This window comes from Ochlerotatus camptorhynchus, unplaced genomic scaffold (assembly GCF_037179485.1).
Source record: "Ochlerotatus camptorhynchus isolate MF236.1 unplaced genomic scaffold, CSIRO-AGI_Acam_v1.1 ptg000599l, whole genome shotgun sequence".
In the NCBI taxonomy this organism is placed as follows: Eukaryota; Metazoa; Arthropoda; class Insecta; order Diptera; family Culicidae; genus Ochlerotatus; species Ochlerotatus camptorhynchus.
The window spans coordinates 346,130-370,586 of NW_027041079.1; the positions used below are offsets into that span (position 1 = coordinate 346,130).

General features: G+C 37.7%; 1 protein-coding gene across 2 annotated transcripts; it reads left to right on the forward strand.

Annotated features, from left to right (window-relative positions):
* Positions 1-14,701: 14,701 nt before the first annotated feature.
* On the forward strand, positions 14,702-24,161 carry Sqor (Sulfide quinone oxidoreductase). 2 transcript variants are annotated; one of them, XM_065237285.1, is made up of 6 exons: positions 14,702-14,868; positions 15,092-15,197; positions 22,842-23,267; positions 23,326-23,535; positions 23,595-23,781; positions 23,842-24,161. In XM_065237285.1, the coding sequence occupies exons 1-6, from the start codon at positions 14,765-14,767 to the stop codon at positions 24,144-24,146; spliced, it is 1,338 nt and encodes a 445-aa protein (XP_065093357.1). In that variant the 5' UTR covers positions 14,702-14,764; the 3' UTR covers positions 24,147-24,161. The 2 variants fall into 2 exon arrangements, with proteins under 2 accessions (XP_065093357.1, XP_065093356.1); XM_065237284.1 differs by lacking the exon at positions 15,092-15,197 and adding an exon at positions 16,691-16,796 and having other exon boundaries at positions 14,703-14,868.
* Positions 24,162-24,457: the final 296 nt, after the last annotated feature.

The window sequence follows — 24,457 nt, forward strand, 5'->3', positions numbered from 1 at the left end:
AAACCAAGTGAAATATCTTGGATTAGTACTTGACCAAAAATTAACTATTAAAGATCACATTGAGGGTATTCGAGCGAAATGTAACATATATATAAAATGTTTGTATCCTCTTATAAACAGGAAATCCAAACTTTACCTGACGAATAAACTTCAAATATTTAATCAAGTTTTTAGACCGGCCATGCTTTATGCTGTGCCAATATGGTCTAGTTTTTGCACTACCAGGAAAAAGCACTTCAAAGGATTCAGAACAAAGTTCTGAAGATGTTTTTAAAGTTGCCTCCCTGGTACAGTACTACCGAGGTACATAGAATTTCGAATGTTGAGACTTTGGAACAAATGTCTAACAAAATAATTAATAATTGCAGGCAAAAATCGTTGCAATCCTCAATTGCAACGATTAATTCACTTTATACTTAGATAAGATTTAGTGTTAGTTTTTAGATTTAAGATGTAAATTGTTATACTGACATGCAGGCTTAAAAAACCTCTTTAAAATACTGAATTGCCAAAGCAGAAACAATGTAAAAACACTTAGATATATATCATAACAATTAAGGTTGGTAAGTTACTGTAGTAGCTGGAGCACCTAGGCTAAAATGATGTAATTTATTTTGAATTTGAAACAAATAAAGAGTTAAAAAAGGGCGAAAACGGTAAGCTGTTTGCAGAATTTTGTGGCAATAACGACATGGTGAACGGGGGTTCACCCATCGACCAGTGTACAAAGTCACGTGGGTTTTCCGTGATGGATATACCGAAAATCAGATCGACCACATCTGCATCAGCCAAAAATGGAGACTAAGCCTTCTTGATGTCCTGAATAAACGCTGCGCCGACATCGCGTCTGACCATTACCTTCTAATCGGCGAGAACCGCCTACGCATGATGGCGCGGATCCAGCGACGGGAGGAGACACTCGGGTGGCGGTTCAACACACGCCGACTTGAAGATCCAACGGTAAAAAGGTCTTTTGTTGAAGAACTTGAGACTCGAGCAGCGGACGTTCGAGAAGGTGGCAGCGTAGAAGAACAATGGACGGCCATGAAGAATGCCTTTATAGAAATAAGCGAGAACAACCTGGGTGAGCTGCGCACCCAGAGGAAAGAGGGGACCACTGATGAAACCTGGTGGAAGATTGAGGAGCGTAGAGAAGCAAAAGCCGCAATAGAGCGGGCGAAGGAGCCAAGAACGAAGCCCGTCAACGGTACTCGGCTCTAGAAAAGGAATTCAAGCGCTCTTGCACACGGGACAAGCGAGCATGGGTGAACACCCTGGTCGACGAAGGGGACAAAGCCGCAAATACTGGCAATATACGCCTCCTCTACTATATCACACGACGCCTGAGTGGAGCAAGGATGAACCCGAGGATGCCAGTGCACTGGACTGGACTGGACAGTTGCTTACCAACCCCACTGATGGCCAACCAGCCATCAACATCTCAGCATGATCTGCCTAGGGTGCGGCGCATGACTCGCGTCAATTCCGAGGCCCCATCACTGCAGGAGGTTGAAGCAACTATCTGATGCATGAAATCCAACAAGGCTCCAGGGGTCGATCGCATATCAGATGTTGAGATGCTCAAAGCTGACCCCATGCTATCCGCTCAAATGTTGCATCAACTATTCTGTAATATCCTTCATCCTTGAAGACGGATGCATCAAGTGCGCAGTCCCAACTTGAGTCCTTGTCGTTTTTGAAAACATTGAAATACAAAACAAAAACAAGCGCTGTTAAAATACCGGGTTGCCAAACAAGTCATTATTCACAAGCAAACAAAAGTCAGTTCAATGACTTCTTGGCACTGCCGGTACAGCTGCGGTACACTGAGGTACACTGAGAAAAATGTTGGCGCAAAATAAGTGTGTAGAGTGACCACCCCTTGAATAATATACAACTCCCACTGTCTGGCTGTGGCATTATGGATAAAATATCCCTGCAATCATGTGCTGTGACTGTGACTGCAAGAAACTAGAATCCGGGAGTTAGAAGCTGACAGCTCTACCGCAAATCCAATAGCCCATTTCAAGAACGCAATGTATTGTATTATAATGTATTGATAATGTATTTAAACTTTTAATCAAGCAGAAGTTCCATTCTTCATTGAAGCGTATGTTATTCGCATCTGTTAATTTGGTGTTTATTTTAATAAAACTGTACGTCAGCTCCGGCTGGAACAAACTGATTCTCAATTTTAGATGGTCGGAATATCTCACATTAGCAAATCAATCTACGAAAAAAAAATTTTTTCATCTCTTGCATCTATATCCATCTACTTGCATCGCCCTCCAACTTTTTGCAGGAAATCTTCAAAATCTACATCAATCTTCTTTTTATCTACTAAGTGTGCACGCATCTCACAACAGCAAAGCGATTTTTTTTCCTGCATCGTAGATAGAGTCGCCCCCCTCGCTTTTTGCTAACAACTGAAAGGAGTCGGACTCCATGTGGTCACTGTCACGGAATTCACTTAAAAAATTCTACTACACAATTTTTACAGTTCCGCATCACATTACTAACTGTTTCAAGTTTGAATTTAATTTTTCACGAAAAAATCAAGCAGCAAAACAAAAGTACCGTATGCGTGATAATGTTTGCACCATCGTACAAATAAGGTTCCCGTTTCACTTGTGCAAACAATGCCTTGGTTTTCTTTGCATGCACCTAACCTACAGCTCATACCGTAGTAGGATGTGTATAAAAGAAAATGATTTACTTAGTTTGACAGTTGCACCATGACAAAGTGGCAGCGTATTCGTGATTTGTCCCACTATCCGCGAAGGTAGCCACAGGTAGTTCGAGGTCAGCTCGGGTTCCAAGGGCTATCGCTGCTATCGAAAGGAAAATTCTGGTAAATCCATTGCGTTCAATAAGGAAAAAGGCAAAGGAACACGGCATCAGTGACTTAACGGCACGCAAGATCGCCCCGCAATCTTTTGCGGGGCGAAGTCGAGGGCACGGAAAAAAATTCACATGATTACCAACCGCATCCGGGAGCTACGAGTCGAACGATGCAAGAAAATCTTGAACTTTCTTAAGCGAAAAAATCCGATAATCCTGTTCACCGACGAGAGCATGTTCACCGTCGATCCCGTATTAAATTCCAGAACCGACCGCTATATTAGCTCTCTTCCGGTAAAAGACGTGGCCGACGAGCACAAGAACGTGTATTTGACCAAGCATCCTGCTAGCGTTATGGTGTTTGGATTGGTGGCTTCCGATAGCAAAAAAAATGACCCGGTGTTCATTCCAGAAGGCGACAAGGTCAACACGGAGGTCTACATCGGGATTTTAAGTAAGTATGTTCTTCCGTGGATCAAAGAACAGTACCGTCCGAAGCCAAATGTTGTATTTCAACAAGATGGGACTCCGTGCCACATCTCGAACCGCACTCAGAAGTGGTTGCAGGAACATCTTCCGTTCTGGGTGAAGGATATGTGGCCGCCATCCAGCCCCGATCTTAATCCGCTGGATTACTCAATATGGCGCGTCATGAAGGCCAAGGCCTGTTCTAAACGTCACCCGAGTACAGCAAGCCTCAGACAAACATTGACCCTTACTTGGAGAGAACTGTATCCAGACTACATTATTAGAACCTGCCATGCATTCCGGAAGCGTGTGGAGGCCGTAATTGCAGCAAGTGGAAACTCGATCGACGATTAACATAGTTTAAGACTCTGAGAAACATCCCTCATTTGAATAAATAAAAAAAACTCGAAAACGAAATTTTTGAATTTTTTTAATTTGGCATTGCTTAATGGTGCAAGCATTATCAACTTAGCAGCGTGGCCTATTTCGATCACAAAAAAATGATTTCAAAGTATTTGACATTTTATTTTTTCAAGCGGAACCCAAACCTGTCCTTTCGAGATATCGCAATCAAGCCAAGAGTGTCGTCTATAACCGTGCATCGAGCTAAATCAAGCCGGACTGTCGACTTATAAAAGGTAGTGACTCCAAAACGACGCGACGATAAACAATACAAGACGGTCAAAACGCGATCCCAGAAGTTGTACACGACGATGCTTACGAAGTTTGATTACGTGATAATGGACGACGAAATCTACGTGAAGGTAGACTTCAAACAGCTTCCTGTCCAGGAGTTTTATACGGCATCCGGAAGGGGAAAGGTGGCAAACATTTTCAAGAATATGAAACTGTCAAAGTACGCTAAGAAACATCTGGGTTGGCAGGCTATACCTGTGGCTTGAAATGCAAAATTTTCATTGCAACCGGAACCGTCTACCATGAAATTTATGTGAACGAGTATCTGGAAAAACGTCAGCTGCCTTTCCTAAAGCAACACGATTGTTCCGTGCTGTTTTGGCCGGATTTGGCATCCACCAATTACGGGAAATAGGCCATGGTATGCCACGAACTACGTGCTGGTGGTACTCAAGGTCAAGAACCCTCCCAACACGCCAGAGCCCCGCCCAATCGAAAAATATTGGACCATCTTCAAGCGGAAGCTGAAGAAGACCAAAACAACTATTGGAAGCGAGAAACCGATTAAGGCAAACTGGCGTTCAGCGGCGAACAAAGTGGACGAGGTGTCGGTACAGAATCTGATGGCAGGAGTTTAACGAATGGCCTGGCAACTCGGATTCGGTCACCTGGAAGCTTAGCTGAATATTTTGTCTGTATTTTAACAAAAAAATAAATAAATAAATAAATAAAAAAAACTACATGCAGCTTCGTTTGGCCAAATTTTGATCGTAATTCCTGAGCAATTGGGTAGAAGCCTTGTTTTAAAAATAAATTTAAAGTAGTTCTCAATCCCTCCTTAAAGCTGTTCTGCAATTCAATCATAAACTTCATCAGCAATTGTTTATTAATGTCTTGATCAAATCTTTAGGTTTTAAATGATAGGAAAAGGCATATTTTAATGCTTTTTAGTGCTTATCACAAAATCCACAATTAAACTTAAAAGATATGGATCCTCATACTAAATAAAACCAAAATTTATGACAAGGAAATCTCGAAGGATAGACGAAGTAGGATGAAAAATTCAAGCGATTCTAACGATCTAAGGGAAGTCGATTTCAGTAAAATTTACTTCTTTAGAAGAACCAGAACGTCCGGCTGAACCGGTACCAATAGGTGACGATCGGAGTTACTTGGATCAGTACCGACAGCAAACTACCAAACTGCCAATTAGCAGCGGTTTGCTGATTTCCGATCCATGGCAGCCATTTTATTCGCCGAAAGGGTCAATACATCAAAAATTTAATTCAAGCGTACATTCCTGCGTCGTTTGATGGTGCACACTTTTTAAGTCCAATCCATTGCCTGGAAGAACGCTGGATCGCACAGCGGCAACTATAGAAAGATAAACAAACTTTGACGTTTAATTTTTCTTCATAAAAAGCCTTTTTAAAACCTCTTGACTTCTTTAGGGATTTCTTGAAAGCAAAACAACTTTTCCACAAATGGCCAATGAAAGTCAATTTGCATGCCTCCGCCATATTACAATTATTTTGTTGGTTTTTCACAATCTTCGTTTTTAAATCTACATTTCCTTGAAAATAATTTTATTTTGGCAATAAGCAAATATTTAAAATGCAAAAATCTTTTAAAAATCTTGGCTAAGCTTGATAATCGATATTAAGAATAATTTTGTTTTTACTTAAATATAAAATAATTAGTGAAATCAACGTTTTCCGAGGGCGGAATAATTTTTTTCGGTGTTATCGCGTACATTTCACATAAGATTTAATACGGCACCTAAAACTAGGCCACTTTATGAGAACTATTTAAATAATTTTGGTGATTCAACAGGATTTTTATACGATCAATTTTTATTTTAGTTATTTTGATAAGATCGGATGGTAATAATGAATTCTTTTCGATCTTGATTGATGCTTTTCTAGTGGATTTTGCAAACGTGCAGCAGGCTGGAGCTTTTAAAGTGATTCCAGTGTTGCCTGCTGCTGTTGTTGTTGTTAGCTACGGAACCATTGTCTTGGCAGTTGGAATTTGTTGCTAATACGTTTGAGGATTGGGAGTGAGCTTTTATTCGTCGCTACGTTTTAACAGGTACGTGAACCTGAGAAACTTATAGTTAATCAGGAGTTAGCATCTGACAGAACTCGCTTCATGGATAGGGACGTGATAGCCAGATTAGGACGACGGGAAGATCGTTGATCACCTGATAGGAGAAATTATAAAAACAACAGCTGGCACAAAAACAGGGATCATAATAAATCCTTTTCCTCCAGAAGCAGTAGTCGTGATAGAGACAATAGTAATTCTTTTGTGTGTTCTTTTGTAACAGGAAAGCACACTAAAAAAAATTGTTTTCGACTCTAAAGGAAAAGCCCTTGTAAGAACAAGTACGGTGTAAAGTTCATTGATTCTCCTAAGCCAGAGGTAGCTGCACACACTTCGGGTCTTTTCAAAAGATTGAAGGACGAGATGAGTGATTCAGATGAAGAAGACTCACCCTGTATGATGATCTCGTCGAGGCGGAGAATCAATGAACCATGTTACACTGAGATAAGGATTGAAAATAGTAAAATAACTATGGAGGTAGACTGTGGGTCTGCCGAAAGTGTAATTTCGGAGGAGCTTTACTTGCGATATTTTAAACATTGCCCAATTGAAATATGTAACAAAAGGTTGTTCGTGATCGACGGTAATAAGCTGAACGTTTTGGTAAAGATCAGGGTTACAGCACAGATGGACGGACTAAACGAAGAGCTTTATTTGGTCAAAGTTCCTCCTGACTCTCGGGGGAAAAGTCGGAAACGATTTGTTTTTCATGAAGAGAGTCCAAATGTATCAGTGCAGCTTTTTGATAATGACAACCACAAAAACAACAATCACAGCGAATATTAAAATGAAGGAGGAGAAGCAGCATGTGTGCCGGCGCCGGTTGTATAGTGGTAACCCAACAAACAATTTTAGTTGCAGACTAGCTTATACAGGCAAAAATTAACTGTATAAGCCAATTTTTGGCTGTATAAGCTAATCTGCAGCTAAAATTGTTAGTTGGGAAGCGTGACTGCTTTCTAACACCCCGATGGGTCTGGGTTCAATCCCAGCCGAGGTCGGTGGGATTTTTCTGAGGCATAAAAATCTGTGGTCACGTCTTCCTTCGGAAGGGAAGTAAAGCTGTTGGTCCCGGCCCATGTGTGTTGTGAATGGGTGCGATATCCTATGCAGGTGTGGAAGCTGCCTTCCTGCACATTCGATTGCCGTCAATGGATGGCAATCGATGTCCGTCGGTGATTGGCACTCAGTGTTGTGAAAATATCAAAAGATCTAATCTCACCAATGTGCATAATCTCATTTGAGTATCGTAGACCAAAAACTCAATACGCAAACAACAGCAGATGATATTACAAGCTGTGATACGGTTGCTATGATATCATGCTAACAAAACTCCCCGGCTACAATTTTCACCAAACTGTGTTGAGTTTGAGCTTCAAGATTTTTGCTGTACATCCGAACCAGTGATGCCACATTATTTCATAGCTCAATCTGTATTTTCATCGTACAAAATCTTTTTAATCTGTATCTGGCTGACAAAAATCTGTAAAAAAAATCTGTATTTCTATATTATGGTCTCAGTGCGGATTTACGTAAATCTCCATTGAGCGAATTCATAGTTCAAAAGGAGTTTGTTCAATGTTTAGAATCATGAAAAAATTCTAAAGTTTGCTTTCCAAAGAATTTGTCTATTTTAAAAATCTTGAAATCCTACAATCTTAATTTTTTGTAGTGTTTTGTATTTCTTCTACTGTCTGAAAATACAAAACATAAAGTACCAGTTGTAAGAAACAAATCTGTTTCCGACTGAAAATTTCCTTAATGAAGTAAGTATCACAATTCCCTAGAATTTGATTAATTTATGTCTCAGATTACGCAATCCTTTATCTGGACATTGGACATAACACAGAACTTTTACAGGAAGTTTTGTCGAAATGCATGCAATATTCTTTATTTCTGTAATGACGCTTTTTAAATATAAAAATATCCAGTTGATTCTTCTACTCACAAGCTGTAATCAACCACTTTGTGGGTTTTCTAAAATGGCTTGTTTACCGAGTTGACAAAAATATATTTAATTAACCGTCGTATCTGTCACCATGCTCATGTTCCTGACTAATTGCCTAACTAAACTAATATTACTTCCAACGAGAAATCAGAACATCTGAACAAATCAGAAGTCCATTCGAAAGATTCCAAGTCCATTCGAAGCTAAAACAATAGGCTCTTTTCATGCACCATCAATGTAGAGTGAGGTAGCCGATTTTGAAAGGAAATGTCATCCAACCCATTTGTTTACATCATAATGACGATTTTCAAAACTCAAAAAATTGTGCATTGTATTGCACAACTTGAAAATTTCCATCGGGTGTGTTCGTATTTTTCGATAATCTACAGAGCTGAACTGATTTCCAGCTGAAATAACCACACATTAAAAATCCGGAAGATCATAATCGCTGAGACAATTTTATAAATCTTAATTTTTCTCATCTAAAATATATGGAAGAACCAGCCGGATCACTGCAAACCCGATACAGAAAACAAAATATTCTACGTGGATGATGATTTCAAGCACCGGCGGGGGATAAATTAATCAGGAAAGGTGAAAATATTGCCTTCTTCCAATGCTTCACGGTGAAAATTTCCACCCTCATCACTCTTTTGAGGGTTCCTCTTTTCACCGCCAGAGGATGAAACAATCGCTTAGTTTCTTCAGGATCCACCTTTAATAATTTATTTAGTGAAAAATACGATTTGGGTTTGATGCTCAGATTGAATTCAAAAGACTGCCCAAAAGGAAGAAACGATTATTTATCGGAATTAATAAATATTTAAAAAAAAAACAATACAAAATATATTGACTTTATTTGAAAAATCTGTATATTTTTCAAAAATCTGTAATCTGTATATACAGATATCTGTATCAAAATATTGAAAAAAGTCTGTATGATTACAGATAAATCTGTATATGTGGCATCACTGATCCGAACACGAAACGAAACTTCCATCACTGCTGGCAGCAGTAACTTCGTGTCTGCCATCTGTGAAGCGTAAAGAAAGATAGCAAACTATGCCTTCTCTTTCTAAGAAAACGATGTGCAAAGGAATCATTTTTGTGGTAAGTCAACTCGTGGCCGCAATTTTACATGTTCTGAATAGTCTCGCAATATCAAAGGAGCTTGTAAAAACAATATCATGCTTGATATTTTATTCCAATATCATGCGTGATATTGGGAGCCCTTGAGAGGGAAACAAAATCATTTTACAATTTACAATTATTACAAAATCATTTTACATTTTACAATTATTATAGATTGCGGAATAGAGACCGACGTTAAATAAAGGAAAGAAGAAGAAGAAGAAGCAGCATGTTTAGATTATTTCGGTTACGCAGCCGATTCGTGTCTGTTCAAGATAGACTTGGTTCAAAGAAGGAGCTTTCAAGTTACTCAGCCCTACAATAAACGACGAAGAGAAGAAGCTGGAGAAGAAGATTCGGATTCGGATTTTTATCGATTTGCAGCGGATTCGTTCGTTTATCGAGAAGTTCCTGCTTTTGAAGAAGTTGGTCAACCTTCACATGCAGTAGAACCGGTAAGAAGGTCAAAACGACGAACGAAGAAGCGAAGGAAAGACGGGTATGTGTACTACTGAAGATTATACTTTTTCGAAGATTTTGTAGGCCTAAGGGGTCGTCCATTAATTATGTCACACATTTAGGGGGGGAGGGGGGCTTTGAAAACTGTGACGAGCCATACAAAAAAAATTAAGGTCCATACAAAAAATGTGACAAAGGGGGGAGGGGGGTTGAAAATGGGCCAAATTGGCATGACTTAATTAATGGACCATCCCTAAATTGAATTTGAATTGTTGTTAACGCAAATGTGTAGATTTAGATTTGCTTTCTGATAATATTGAAATGAGTTTTAAATTTTGAAAATACCGAGTCATTTCTAATGGAAGGAGGAGTTGTAGTGGCAAGATTAGAAGTCCCCATTTTCGGTAAAATGAGTAAACGATATTTCCTCTCACGAGAAATGAGAAATTGGGTAGAAGGGTATATAGCGTACACTTGAAGGAAGAATAAACTATAACAACTTGGTGACTCGAAGCTTAAACATACGCGTGTGTTATTTTCAAGATCGTAAAGAACGTCTTTCACTTGTGAAGTACAAATTGACGGATATAATTATTATCACAGGATCAAGATCCTAGTGGGTGGAAACCTCGGTGAAAACTATACTTATAACATGATAGTCATTTCCAGATCTGTAGTCGAAAGAATCCAATAGCCATCAGTATAGTTTCCTCCTAGGACTGGATCAACGAGTCACGCTGGATACGGTTTGTGGCGTGTAGTTAATTCTATTAATATTGAAACTCACAACTGTTTGACCCCAGGAGCTACTGCGCCGTCCTGGAAGGGGACGTGTCTACATCCCTGACTGCTGTTCTAATACAGTTGTTGTGGTGAGTACCAAAGGTCACTTTTGCTCCCGGGTCTCCGGGCGTTGGAGAGGTAGGGAGAGTTTTCGGAATTATGAAAAGCTTGACGAATAGGCTTTTTTTTTGGTATTTAGGCTTTCATTTAATGGTTTTATTGATCCAACACTTACACACTTAGATTTTTTCGCCGAGATGGGCACCACCGAGCAGCTCGGCATTTTATTTTGCTGGATCTCAGTGAAAAACTTGCCGAGATTCAGCTAACAAACGGGAATTTTGCCGAGATCTCAGCTAACAAACATATTTTTTGCTGAATTTCCACCAAAATAAAATGCCGAGCTGCTCGGTGGTGCCCATCTCGGCAAAAAAAATCTAAGTGTGTACGCTGCTGCAATAGAGAAACCGAACGCTGTCGATGTCAAGCTACCGATCCTCGTGGCTGTTGGCGGCTGTAGTATGGACTGACGTTCAGATCCCAGATCCTGGGAGACCACGGACGCTAGCTGTCCCAGAGGTTATAATCTCGGTCCCCGAAAGGCACAACTTGCCGGTGACGTCATTTTCGTCGGCCAGTATCACCGCCTTATTGGCTCTTCACACACTACCTTCCAAAAGTACACTCTAACAACGTGCTTCACGTCTCTGAACCCCATCTAAACTTGACCAGATCCACTCTGTTCCACAGCTCCAGACTCACAGACCTTCTCTCCTCTTCATCGTAGCTCATCCAAGACCCAGCAACTCCCTTTCGTTATGCGTTTTGCTCTATCCGCTGTTCCATCGTGACCCTCTTCATTATGGGAGTCCAATCGCCACCCGTCACGAAACGCATATATGACTGGCTGTCGACTACAAATTGGCCGTTATTATATATATATGGTTTTCATGGTTTGTAGACAATAAGCGTAACACGTTTTTATATTTTTTTTTTTTTGAAAATTTAGGATTTTCTACACAACTTATCAAAAAATCAGCGATGTGTTTGTCTTCGTTTTTGAGTTACGATTTTTTGAAATTATCATGTTTAGAAATTTCGCTCATTACTCCAATACGACTAGATTACCCTGCGTCTCCATTGATACATATCGAATGTAACATGGTTACATTACTTACTTATTTTAATTTCTGATCCTAGACTACCATGACATTCATAGAAAATTGAATCAAATTTATTGATTGCTTTTGCTTTATGTGTAAGTAATAATTACTACAGTGATTCATAGCATAGGAATTCAAATAGAATATATTTATATTAAATTTGGGTAGTACATCTTTCACGGACTGTCTGGAACTCCATAGCTAGTCCATATTTGGACTAGAATCAATGCTTTGATAAGACAATCTTATGGTTTACAACTATGCGCATGGCTGGTTTGAAATAAAATTAATTATTTTTTTATTTTTTTTTTATTTGTAGACGAGAACGAGACTAGTTTCACAATAATATAATTTTCATTTTCTGGCCTACAACCACAGACAAACAGACATAACTCTCACAAGTTGTTCATCGAACAAGCATTTAACAGTCAATTTAAAGGTATCTCAGTTGGTAGTACTGCCACCTGTGGCGCGCATACTCAATTCCCTTGCGTTTAACGTTTACACACTACCGCCATCTGTTCAGCGTACTACCCACCACAGTGTACTCAACAGATGTCGGTAATGTTTTAGCGACGATGTTTTACAATGAGAAATATTCAATGTGTTATGTCTGTTTGTCTGTGCTAAAACTATGACTGTGTTCCGGAAATTTGTTTGACACGATTATAACGGGTTTTAAGTTTTCTTTCCATCGCTTTATGATCTGCGTCTGAAAAAAAGCCATAGTGCATTTTTGAATCGATTTTAGAAATTGCCCATGTATAAAGCTCTTTAGCTTCTTGCAAATTTCACAATACTAATCTTCGTTGTATATTAACCTTACCATCAAAATTTTTTGAAATAACATAGTCGCGTTTTCCTAGACAGGCTCGGCTTATTTCGTCACTGGTATAGAAATCACGCACGAGTGATAAAGTTTCTTCTGCTAAAGACGCCCTGCTCAGCTTTCTTCCTGGTGTCGTCATTATCCCCTTGTCCTCCTGTAATGTTTTGGTCCGATCCGCCATATATTGAGAAACACCGAATTCCTTCGTTATTTTATATGCTGACCAGCTTCTAGGTAAAGTCGTGCGATACTTCTCATTATTATCATGAGTTTCTAGAAACTTTTCCTTGAGTTGCTGAATGATTTCATCATCGTTTGTAGTCGGCACACTGTCAGTACTTCTGATCGATTGTAAACTGGGGGCTTCTAGTGACTCTGACAATGAAGTTTAAAAAAAACATATTTGACAATACTGTAAATACTACACTACATTCGAGCCTGACGTTATAATGTTTTCAGATTGCTATAATGTGACGTCATGCTCGTTTGACTCATGCCTACCAATGTAAATACATTTTTTAAATACAGTATTCATCTTGGCTGTTGACAGCAGGAACTCCGGATGGGCGGGCTCTTCGGGTGCGGGTTTATATAGTTTGAGGTAGCAATTTCTGCATATGAAGGAACTGCCATCTAATTTCACTTTTTTCTTCACCGCATGAACTTGAAGAGCTTGGGTAAGATTCCTCTTTAAAGCATTTGAAACCCACAAACAACAACAAGAACACTTAAAATTCATCTTTTATAAAACACTGGCTGTACAGAGAGATGCATTGTACCTACGAACGAACACCTTGCCTACCAAGTTTTCCGTATGATTTTAGCATGTGCTCTGTCTAGGTAGCTATTTACTTGGTGAAGTATTCACTTTGAATAAACAAGCCTATAAATGCAGAAGCAGAAAATTGATATGGATTATGTGACTATGTCAGCTATGTACCAATGGAGACGCAGGGTAATCTAGTCATATTGGAGTAATGTGCGAAATTTCTAAACATGATAATTTCAAAAAATCGTAACTCAAAAACGAAGACAAATACATCGCTGAATGTTTGATATGTTGTGTAGAAAAGCCTAAATTTTCAAAAAAAAATATAAAAACGTGTTACGCCCATTGTCTACAAACCATGAAAACCATAAAAACAAATACAATCAAAATTCTTCAATACAAAATTCCAATATTCAAAAAAGTTTATATTTTTCTGAAAAGTATTTTTAATAACCTTTCATTTGATATTTTGATCATTCAAATCGGTTCAATGGTTTAAAAGTTATGATTTAAAAAAAAAAAATCAATTTTTGGAAAAAATAGAAAAAAATCGATTTTTTGGACCACCCTAACAGGAAAATGGTCACCCTAATGAGAAAATAAAAAGATACGGGTCTAATATTTATCGATAAGGAACAAAACTGCCAATTGTTACGAAATTCTGAGAACCACTATATCGGTTTGCAATGGAATGGCTCTGTATATATATATACATATATATATATATATATCATTTGTTTATACCATTGCAAAAATTCATGTGTGGGACACATAAAAATAATCATGTAGTATAGAAAACCTTAGTGTAGAAAACCTTAGTGTAGAAAACCTTAGTGTACAAAACCTTAGTGTAGGAAACCTTAGTGTAGAAAACCAAAATAACCTACTAGCGACAATCGATTTTAATCTCGATCTGTATGTTAAACATAGTGTCGGAAGTAGTGCGCTGTAATTAGCATACAGCACTTCATATGCATTCAAATTTAATAACTGCTTCATATTCGGATTTAAAGAAGAATTAGGGCACCGTTTTAATGCTTATTGGGTACTTTGGTACTTCTGACTTGCGACACTATGTTCAACGTACAGAACCAGAGTAAAATCGTTAGTGGGTTATTCCGGTTTTCAAACTAAACCGATAATTTGTCAATTTATGAACGCCGTCCCGAAGTCCATTTATGATTTTCTGGAAATCTATAAGCAATTAAATATATTGATATCAAATTTAAGTAGCACGGTTTCAAAAGTTTACAAATTTAAGAAATGTAAGCCCACGCCTAAAGGTACGATCTTGAATCTAATAGGATCAAAGCTTTCTGCTGCTGCCATCTACCAGCAGAAAATTATATAGATGAATTAATGATGAAAAAGCTTATGCTCAGCAGTTCTCAAAGCTCACCGTTTCAAGGCTAATATTGTTAACATGGCTTACTGCGATTCTCTGTGTTATGGTCGTATAAAGCTAGGTGTTTGTGTAGGTGTGTTTATAAATTATCAAAAATAGCCGGATCGCTTGTCAGTATTTGCTTTCCTGTCGTCGGAGTAAGTCTGTGGCTCACTGCTTTGGATCCATTTCAGTGCTACATGTGTTAAGAGATATAGACGTATTAAACACCGGTTAGACAATAAATATGAATTCACTCAGGGTTTGCAAAGTGTTCCGGAATTCTTCCTCAAAGTCTGATATTTTACTTCGTGGATTCGCTACATCCAACGTTCACAATGAAAACCATAAGTATGCAACATACATTTTCCATGGCTTTATTGAAGGTCACATCTCTTCGTTATGATATTGGTCGGAACATACATTTTCCGTATGCAACATAATACGCTTGACATTGAAAAGCATAACATTCTTGATTGACCTATTGCATAACGTAGAACTGATGTTTCGAAGAACAAATTGTTATCGTCCATCTCTTATTGATGATCATTTCGAATGTATGTCTATTTTTTAGATGCAAGGTGTTGGTGGTCGGTGGTGGTGCCGGTGGATGCGCCGTAGCAGCAAAACTTTCCAGCAAACTTGGTGCGGGAAAAGTCTTGATCGTCGAACCAGCTGATGTATGTAAAAACATGTTGATATATCCATAATCTGTATTTCTTTAGGGAATTGTATCGTGTGTACACTTGACAGTTGCTATCAATATAAGAGAATATGTTGCTTGATAGCAACCTAAGCTACGAGTTACAATCAATATTGGTGTTCAGACCAGCTGCATCCTGCACGTAGAACGAAACAACAGATAAGAGTGGACTTGAAATATTTTTTTATGACGCTTGAAGACACATCAAAAGAAAATTATTCAATCAATGGATGATTGTTTAAAACGTATGAAACAATTGGAGATTTTTCCATGATTTTTCCGTCATTCATACACTAGAAACACAGTAAACTCAAATCTCAGTGGTCGTAATCAGAATGAGTGGAAATCGATGAAGATTTAGTTCAATTGACTTTTGGAAGAATTGTTTTTCTTTGAAAATTTAGTTATAGTTGGGTTTTTATTCTTCCCTAAAGCAAATAACGTGATCTGCATTCGAAATGATTAACACCCATACTTTGATCGAATTTTGTTCAAGTCGTTAATCTCCACGCGCAACTCGTTGCTTGCATAAGTTGATTTTTGCTGAGTCATGATGATACAGTACCAATTTTTTTCATGTTTCAGCCGACAGTGAAAAGAGATGTGATGAAAACCGTCTAAAATAGCTCGCATACGAGGTTTTGACGGTATTATAATGCATACGGTGTGTGGACTGTTGACTTTTGCCACACAGTCAGGAAAAGTCAAACGCGTAGCCTCTTCTTTTTTTTCATCCTAAATCTGAAGAGTCAGTATTTTGATCATCAAACAAAACGTTGTTTTCAAGCACTCTGGAAAATTAATCAGACTTAATATACAGATGAACAAAACATACAAGTATGTGTTTTGTATGTGCTGTGCGCATTTCAAATAATTTTATAGATGTTCGGATTTTGGTACCGCATGATAACTGTGTTTAAAGATTATCAAACATAAATGTCAGTACTTGCTTTATTAACATCGGAGTGAGTCTGAAGCGCTGTCTAGACTGAGCAGTTATAACATGTTATAAGGGTTGTCAAATAATTGCAACACAGAAACCACCATCAAGATAGCGCTATAACATGTTCTAACTCTGTAGTCTGAACAAGGCATGAGGTTCACTTCTTTGGATTTCAGTGCTACATGCGATTAGTGTTATAAACGGAATAAACATCGGCTATACAATACAATATGAATTCACTCAGGGTTTGCAACGTGTTTCGGAATTCCGCCTCAAAGTCTCAACATACATTTTCCATAAGTATGCAACACACATTTTCCGTATCATCTTTATTTAAGGCCACACCTCTTTGTTATTGAATTGGTTACATAAAATGTAATACGTTTGGCATTGAAAGCATAAAATTCTTGATTGACCTATTACATAACGAAGAAGTGATGCTTCTAAGAACAACTGATACTGACATGGTAAATTGTTATCGTCCATCTCTTATTGTTGATCATTTCGAATGGTATGTCTATTTTTAGATGCAAGGTGTTGGTGGTCGGCGGTGGGGCCGATGGATGCGCCGTAGCAGCAAAACTTTCCAGCAAAGTTGGTGTGGGAAAAGTCCTTATCCTCGAACCAGCTGATGTGAGTGAAATCATGTTGATAGTTCTATAACCCGTATTCCTTGAGGGAATTGTATCGTGCACACACCTAGTATAAGGGCATATCGCGCTTGATAGCAACCACACCTAAGACATCTTCTAGTATTTTTTTACGTTTCTATACCGTGTGTTTTTCTGGCTCTCAACTTAGTGTTATAGATGCACTTCCACAGTTTCCCTGGTGCACAGGTAGATTGCGCCACTGACAATAATCGCATAATCAATTGTATTATTTTTATAATATAGAAATATTGAATTTTCAAGACTTCAACTTCTTTTTGAAATCATTCTGGAGATCAGATTATATTTCTACTTGATCACCCAAGACTAATTCAATATCTGTAGTATCGAAATATGCCCAAACAAATTTGCAGTGTCTATGTGGATCATGCCAACCTATTTCCGTGTATGCCAAATGTTCTAGGATTTCCAAATCGATATTTCGATACTACAGATATTATCCTAGTTTTTGTTGATCTAGTAAAACAAATCATCTGAAGTGCAGGACGATTTGGAGAACCTAGTCATCTGGTATACGTGAATATAATTAAACATTATCCATATAGAGACTATGAATCCAAACAATATTTCGATACTACAGACTTTATCCCAGTCATGGTTGATCTAGTAGAATAAATCATCTGAACTCCAGAACAATTTGGAGAACTTAAAACAATAGTTCATGCATGATCCACATAGACATCGTGCATTTGTCTGGAAATATTTCGATATTAAAGACATTGTCCCAATCTCGGTTGATCTAGTAGATCAAATTATCTGAACTCCAGGACGATTTGAAGAACCTACAACATCTGGATTACTCAGAAATAGATCATGCATGATCCACATAGACACTTTGAATCTGATTGGACATTTTTTGATACTACAGACATTATTGTAGTCTTGGTTGATTTAGTAGAACAAATCAACTGATGTCCTGGACGATTTGGAAAACCTATAATTTCCGGTATACATAGTAATAAGTCGTTAATGATCCACACAGTCACATGAATACGATTCGGCAGACCCCAAGGAATATCCGTGTAGATATAGAACCGCGACGTGACCAATAAGTGTGACTTATGAAACTCTGGCAATTTCTCGATTATGTGCAGGGTGTTTGGTTTGAATCGGTCAAAAATTGAGAAAACTAGAGCCAAATTAACTACAACATATAGGACACCAAAATACGTCAGAGACGCAAAGGTTAACTTTCAAGAAAATTTGCATTTCAAATGAAAATACATAATTTTTTTAAATAATGTTTAATCAAATCTAGGCCGGTATTATTCAATAGAATCTCATAATGTAAGGGTATTACATAATTACTCAGAATTTATACTATGCATAAATATTTTTTTTAAAGTTTACAAACAATACTCCTTAAGCTCAGTTGGTAAAGACGCAGCTACAAAGCAGGTCCATGCTGGGGGCGACTGAGTTCGATTCCCGTCCGGTCTATTAATTTTTGGGGTTGGAAAATTGAGGATAGGATGGTACAGTAGAGTGATGCAAATTTTGAAATTTTCGCTCCACAATACTTAAACGATTCCAAATCTGATCCTGACTAACTTCTCAAAATTTGAACCCATTTGGTGAGAAACTAAGATGGCACAAACCATTTGAAGTTTGTATGGGAATTACTATGGTAAAACCAAGATTTTTGTTCATGTCTATCTAATAATTCACCATATCGGTTTGCTTCAAAAACTTTCAACTGTACTTGTAGGAAATTTTCCCAGCTACAACTTTGCTGGAGATCATTTTTTGATTAAATGCAAGGATCTAAAGTTATCAATGGTTCAATGCGCTGATGTCTTATGATCATGCTCAATCAACTGCTCAGCAGGCAACATTGGTGTTTCTGGGGCGTTGAATAGGACACAAAAATCATGGCTACTATGTCACACTGCAAAATACAGTGTTGCCTACAGAGCAGCTGCTTGATCAAGTCATAAGTTTATCAATCTCTTAAATAATTAATAACTTTTTCCTGTCTCGTTTTACATAGAAATAATCTTGAGCAAAGTTGTAGCTGAGAAAATTTTCTATAAAAATGGCTATCGACTGTTTCGCAGCTCAATATGGAAAAAGACTAGAAGGCAATGAACAAAAAGTTGAGATTTCCCATAGTAATTTACACGTAAACTTCAAATGGTTTGTGCGAAGTCTGTTTCTAACCAAATGAGTTGTAACTTTTGGAGGCTAATCAGGACCCGATTTGAAACCATTTAAGCACTGTGGAGCGAAAAAGTCAAATTTTGCATCAGTCTAATGGTACAGGTATAGAAAGCTCTGAATTAAAATGTGAAAGTTGAAGTACTAAGTTGAGAGAAGGCAAAAATCTAATATGCTATAAGCAATAAGCTTGAAATACCATGTAGTATTATACAGATGGTATTTTTAGGCAATGAAAACAGTTTTTTTTTTGTCGCGGATTAGTATTTGAAGTCGCGGATTTTTTTGAGGAATCGCGGATTTCGCGGATCGATTTTAGAAAATCTTGTAACAGCCCTGCAATTGACGTTTGAGTGGTTTTTATGAGTTTAGATCGAGAATGATTTTTCGATGTTGTGAGTGTGAGTACGTGAAGCATGAAAATCTCAAGCGTGAATTTTATTTGCCGCATTCGCACGCAAGTTTATTCTGGCAGGGAGGCTCAATTACTGAGATTTGGGAATGATTTTTCGAACACTGTTTTATCGAGTTATCACACACTCAGGAAAAGTCATACGTGAAGAGATGTTGATATTATTATTTCATCATCTTTAAATCTGAAGTGTTTAGAGATAGATATAGGGTGACATGTCAATTTTATGCTTAAGCTCCAATTTTTTTATCGTTATGTCTCTGTATTGGAATCTTTTATTATATTGTCGATATATTTGGGCACAAGAGCATGGATTGCAAAAAATGTGAGAGATGCTCTAGGTGCAGCCAACAACACAAACGTCAACTGTATTGAAATGTATTAATTGTTTGAAAATTAATAAAGAAAGTAAAATGAACTTAGACGTCAACCATGCCACATTTAGCTCTGCATGTTTGCTAAATAAAAGACTTTGTGATCAGAAGAAAAGCAACTTGCGTTTCAATGAATAGCAGCCAAGTGCCAGGAATGTGTATCAATTCGATTTTTTTTTTTTTTGTATTTTAATATTGCGGAGTTGTCAACAAACTACGTAGCATTACGTCAGATTGTTAAGGAAAAACGTCCTCTTTTAGTTTTACGTGGTTTTACTATCTGAAACTCATATTGTTGAAACTGAAGCTTTTGATCAGTATAGTATTCCGGGGTATATTGTTGCTGGTTGTTTATCACATTCTAGACACACTGGCGGTGTTGCTATTTATGTCAAAGAATCAGTTCAATTCAACCTTGGTACCAACGTAGTTATTGATGACAACTGGTTCTTGGACATTACAGTTGTGCGTGGCATGAAGATGGGTAATTATGGTGTTTTGTATCATTCTCCCAGTTCTAGTGAGCAGCGTTTTGTTGAAGTTTTAGAGAACTGGCTCGAGACATTCCTTGATTCTCGTAAATTAAATATATTGGCTGGTGATTTTAATATTAATTGGCGTGATAACCATAATTCGAATAATTTGAAGCGAGTAGCTGATTTTTTCAATTTAAAACAAACGGTAGATGAATATACACGTAATTCCAGGCACAGTAGAACTTTAATTGACCACGTTCATTCTAACTTTCATTCCATTTGTTCAGTTACGGATACTGATTTGAAAATTACCGATCATCAGACCTTAGTGATTAATGTATTAGATAATATCAATAACAACGATGAATTAGTAAAATTGAAGTGCTGAAGGAATATTCGAAACAGGCTGTTTCGAATCTTGTTGAGAGGAACGTGGATTTTCCATTCGCGACCGGTAACTTAGATTAGCTGTTCTTAATAACACTTTGAAAACGTATACCAATCAATTAGTTGAGCAAAAGTTTGTTTCTTTGAAAAACTCGAACAGCTGGTACAATTAGGATCTTTTGCGTGTTAAACGGAAAAGGGACAATTGGAACAAAAAGTTTTGTATATCAAATAATGAAAATCATTGGAAAAGGTACACAATCGCGCGTAATAAGTATTCACAATCGATAAAGAAAACTCGTTGTGAGTATGTTCAAAGTAAGATTGATTAGTATCAAAACAACAGCAGAGAGTTATGGAAAATTTTGAAACCTTTATTAAAACCTATTAATTGTAAACGCGGTCCATAACTTTTAATAGCACATTAGAACAGTGAGAACAAGTAATTGCATCTAAGTTTAATGATTATTGTGTCGACAGTGTTTCATTGATTAATCAATCCATTGAATTAGTTGGTGAACCTGACGAAATAAAACAGCCAGTTAATAGTAGTTGTAGATTTGATGGTTTTCACCCAATTACATTAGATGAACTTGGAGTTATTTGTTTTTCATTAGGAAAATCGGCTGGAGTAGATAAGGTTAATGAAAATAAGTGTGTCAAGTTATTCAAGATTGCTTTCATGTCATTGGCCACATCTTGCTGGACCTTATTAATGAATCATTGCAAACTGGACATGTGCCACAAATTTGGAAAGAATCTTCAGGGTTCCTATTAAAAAAGTTGCTGGAACGATTAAAGCTGAAGAGTTTCAACATGTCGCACACATTAGAGACAATTGCCAGTTGTTGGCGTATTTAAATATAAACAATTTATAGGCTTTTATTGTTAAGATCAATGGTTTGAAAGCTATTTGTCTGATAGAACTCAACAGACTGTTTTTAATGATTATGTTTCAAGTACCGTGGAGAATCACCTTGGAATGCCCCAAGGAAGTGTATTAAGGCTCCTGTTATTTATTATGTATATTAATGACTTGCGACGTGTTTTACGATTTTGCGACATTAATCTTTTTGCAGATGGTACTGTGTTATTCATTGCAGCTAAGGATTTAGATGATGCCGTTTTACACTTGAATGAAGATTTGCGTTCTCTAAGTAGACGGTTGAAGTACAAGCAGTGAAATTGAATACAAGTTAAACTAAATTTATGGTAATTTCGAGGAATCGATTAAATGAGAACATCTCAGTTGTAATTGTTGATGAGACTATTCATCGCGTTCGGGAGATTAAACATCTTGGCGTGATTATCGATGACAAACTTAAGTTCAACTCTCACATTGACAATGTCATCAAGAAAATTGCCAAGGAGTATGGAATTCTATGTCGACTAAAAAACGATTTAACTATTGCCAGTAAAATACAGCTATATAAATAAATCATCTCTCCTCATCTAGACTTTTGCCCTTCCATTTTATTTCTGGCCAATGAAACAAAAATATCGAGATTACAGCGCTTGCAGAATAAAATAATGCGTTTGATATTGAGATGTAAGATTCACTTCCTACACAATGGTTGTCGGTGAAGCAAAGAATTGTATATTTGACTATGGTGTTCATTTTTAAATTAGTTAACGGTTTGCTGCCTCGATATTTGTGTGATCGAATTGAAAGAGGAAGTGACTTTCATTAGAAACGCGGTTGAAATAAGAACACCACATTTCTTGAGTTGTGCTTCACAAAATTCATTATATTTTAAAGGAATATTTTTTTTCAATTCGATGTCTATGTCTATCAAACGATCATCAATATCACATAACATAAGAAATTCCATGTGAGTAATTATATAAATTTCATTGGACACATAATGTCCATGTGATTTAGTGGTGCAATTTCCAATTATGGGATCACATGAAAGTTATGTGAATTTCACATGCATATTTTCCACTGGTTATTTTATGAGTGTGGGTCAAAACAACCCTTATTTTCCCTGCAGTTATGAAACCTTGGAGTTCCAATGGGTGATTACACCAAATTATTGGTGGATTTTGACGAGAAACTGATTGCTGCTAGACCTACGAAACATGAAGAAAAAAGTTGTTAATAGTGCTCAAACCACAGCGCAAGAGTGTTTCATATTCCATCTAATTCATATTCAATTCTATCCTTGTTTTCATTGATTTGCATCCCTATTTTATTCCAGAACCATTACTATCAGCCCATGTTCACCCTAATTGGTGGTGGAATTAAAACGCTGAAAGATAGCTACCGTCCCATGTCGAAGGTTTTACCCACACTTGCCAAGTGGGTCAAAGACTCCGCCGTTAAATTCGAACCAGACAACAACACTGTCTACACGGCAAATGGTGACAAAATCGAGTACGATTTCCTACTGGTGGCGACTGGTTTGCAGTTGAACTACGACAAAATACCCGGACTGGTGGATGCTCTCTCGATCCCGAAGGGCAAAGTATGCTCAAACTACTCCCCGAAATATGTTGATCGGACCTACCAAGCCCTTCAGCTATTCAAATCTGGTAATGCCATTTTCACTTACCCGAACAGTCCGGTCAAATGTCCCGGGGCACCACAAAAGATTTTGTACATTGGCGAGCATTATTTGCGAAAGGTATTTAATTTCCTCTTTGCAATGCATATGGTTAAAAAATAACTGTTTTTGTTTTCAGTCCAAGAAACGGCAAAATGCCAATGTGGTGTACAACACATCGCTACCGGTTATATTTGGAGTCAAACACTATGCGGATCAGCTGTGGAAGATCATTGAAAAACGAGACATCAAAGTGAATCTACGCACGAACCTCGTAGAGGTTATCCCCGATAAGAATCAAGCCGTGTTCCAGAATTTGGATAAACCGGAGGAAAAATTCACCACTGATGTAAGCATTTTGTACAGGTATCGAAGTTTGGTTAGTCTAAACGAATAATCTTTTGACAGTATGAGTTCCTCCATGTTACCCCACCGATGGGTGCTCCGGATGCGTTGGCAGCATGTACCAGTCTCGTCACGGAAACTGGATTTGTCGATGTTAGCAAAGATACTCTCCAGCACCTGAAGTATGAGAATGTTTTTGCTATTGGTGATTGTTCGGCTTCTCCAAACTCAAAGACTGCTGCCTCAGTTGGTAAGTTCGCTTCATGTTTTTTTTTAACTTTGAATCCTAATTGATCGATTTTTGTTATAGCCGCTCAATCCCAGATAGTGTACAAAAACATGATTGCCGTCATGAATGGCGTTAAACCGACGAGGGTGTTCGATGGTTACGCGTCCTGCCCGTTGGTCACAGGGTACAACACCTGCATTATGGCTGAATTCGACTACAACCTAACCCCACTGGAAACGTTCCCCATCGATCAAAGTAAGGAACGCATATCAATGTTCTACATGAAGAAGGACCTCATGCCTCCACTGTACTGGCATCTGCTGCTGAATGGTCTGTGGAACGGACCGGGCTTTGCCAGAAAACTCATGCATTTCAAGTTTTCATAAGAAGTAAACAGTGTTATTAATCACTATTTTTTATTTATAATATAGTGTGGAATCATATGTCGTGTTCTTTATGTGAAATACATAAACTTTATTTACAAAATATAGCTAACACGTATTTTCTTGGATAAAAGTCGAATATTATGTTTAGACCACCGACAAACCGACATGACACTTAATTCTAACTTTTGCCCGAAAATCGTACACGGCCGATTTAAATGTGCAGTGATCTGAACTGTCAAAACCATAGGTGTTTTTGAAATAAAAAAAAAATTGTCCATAATAGATCAGACACGAACCAATTCATAACTTTT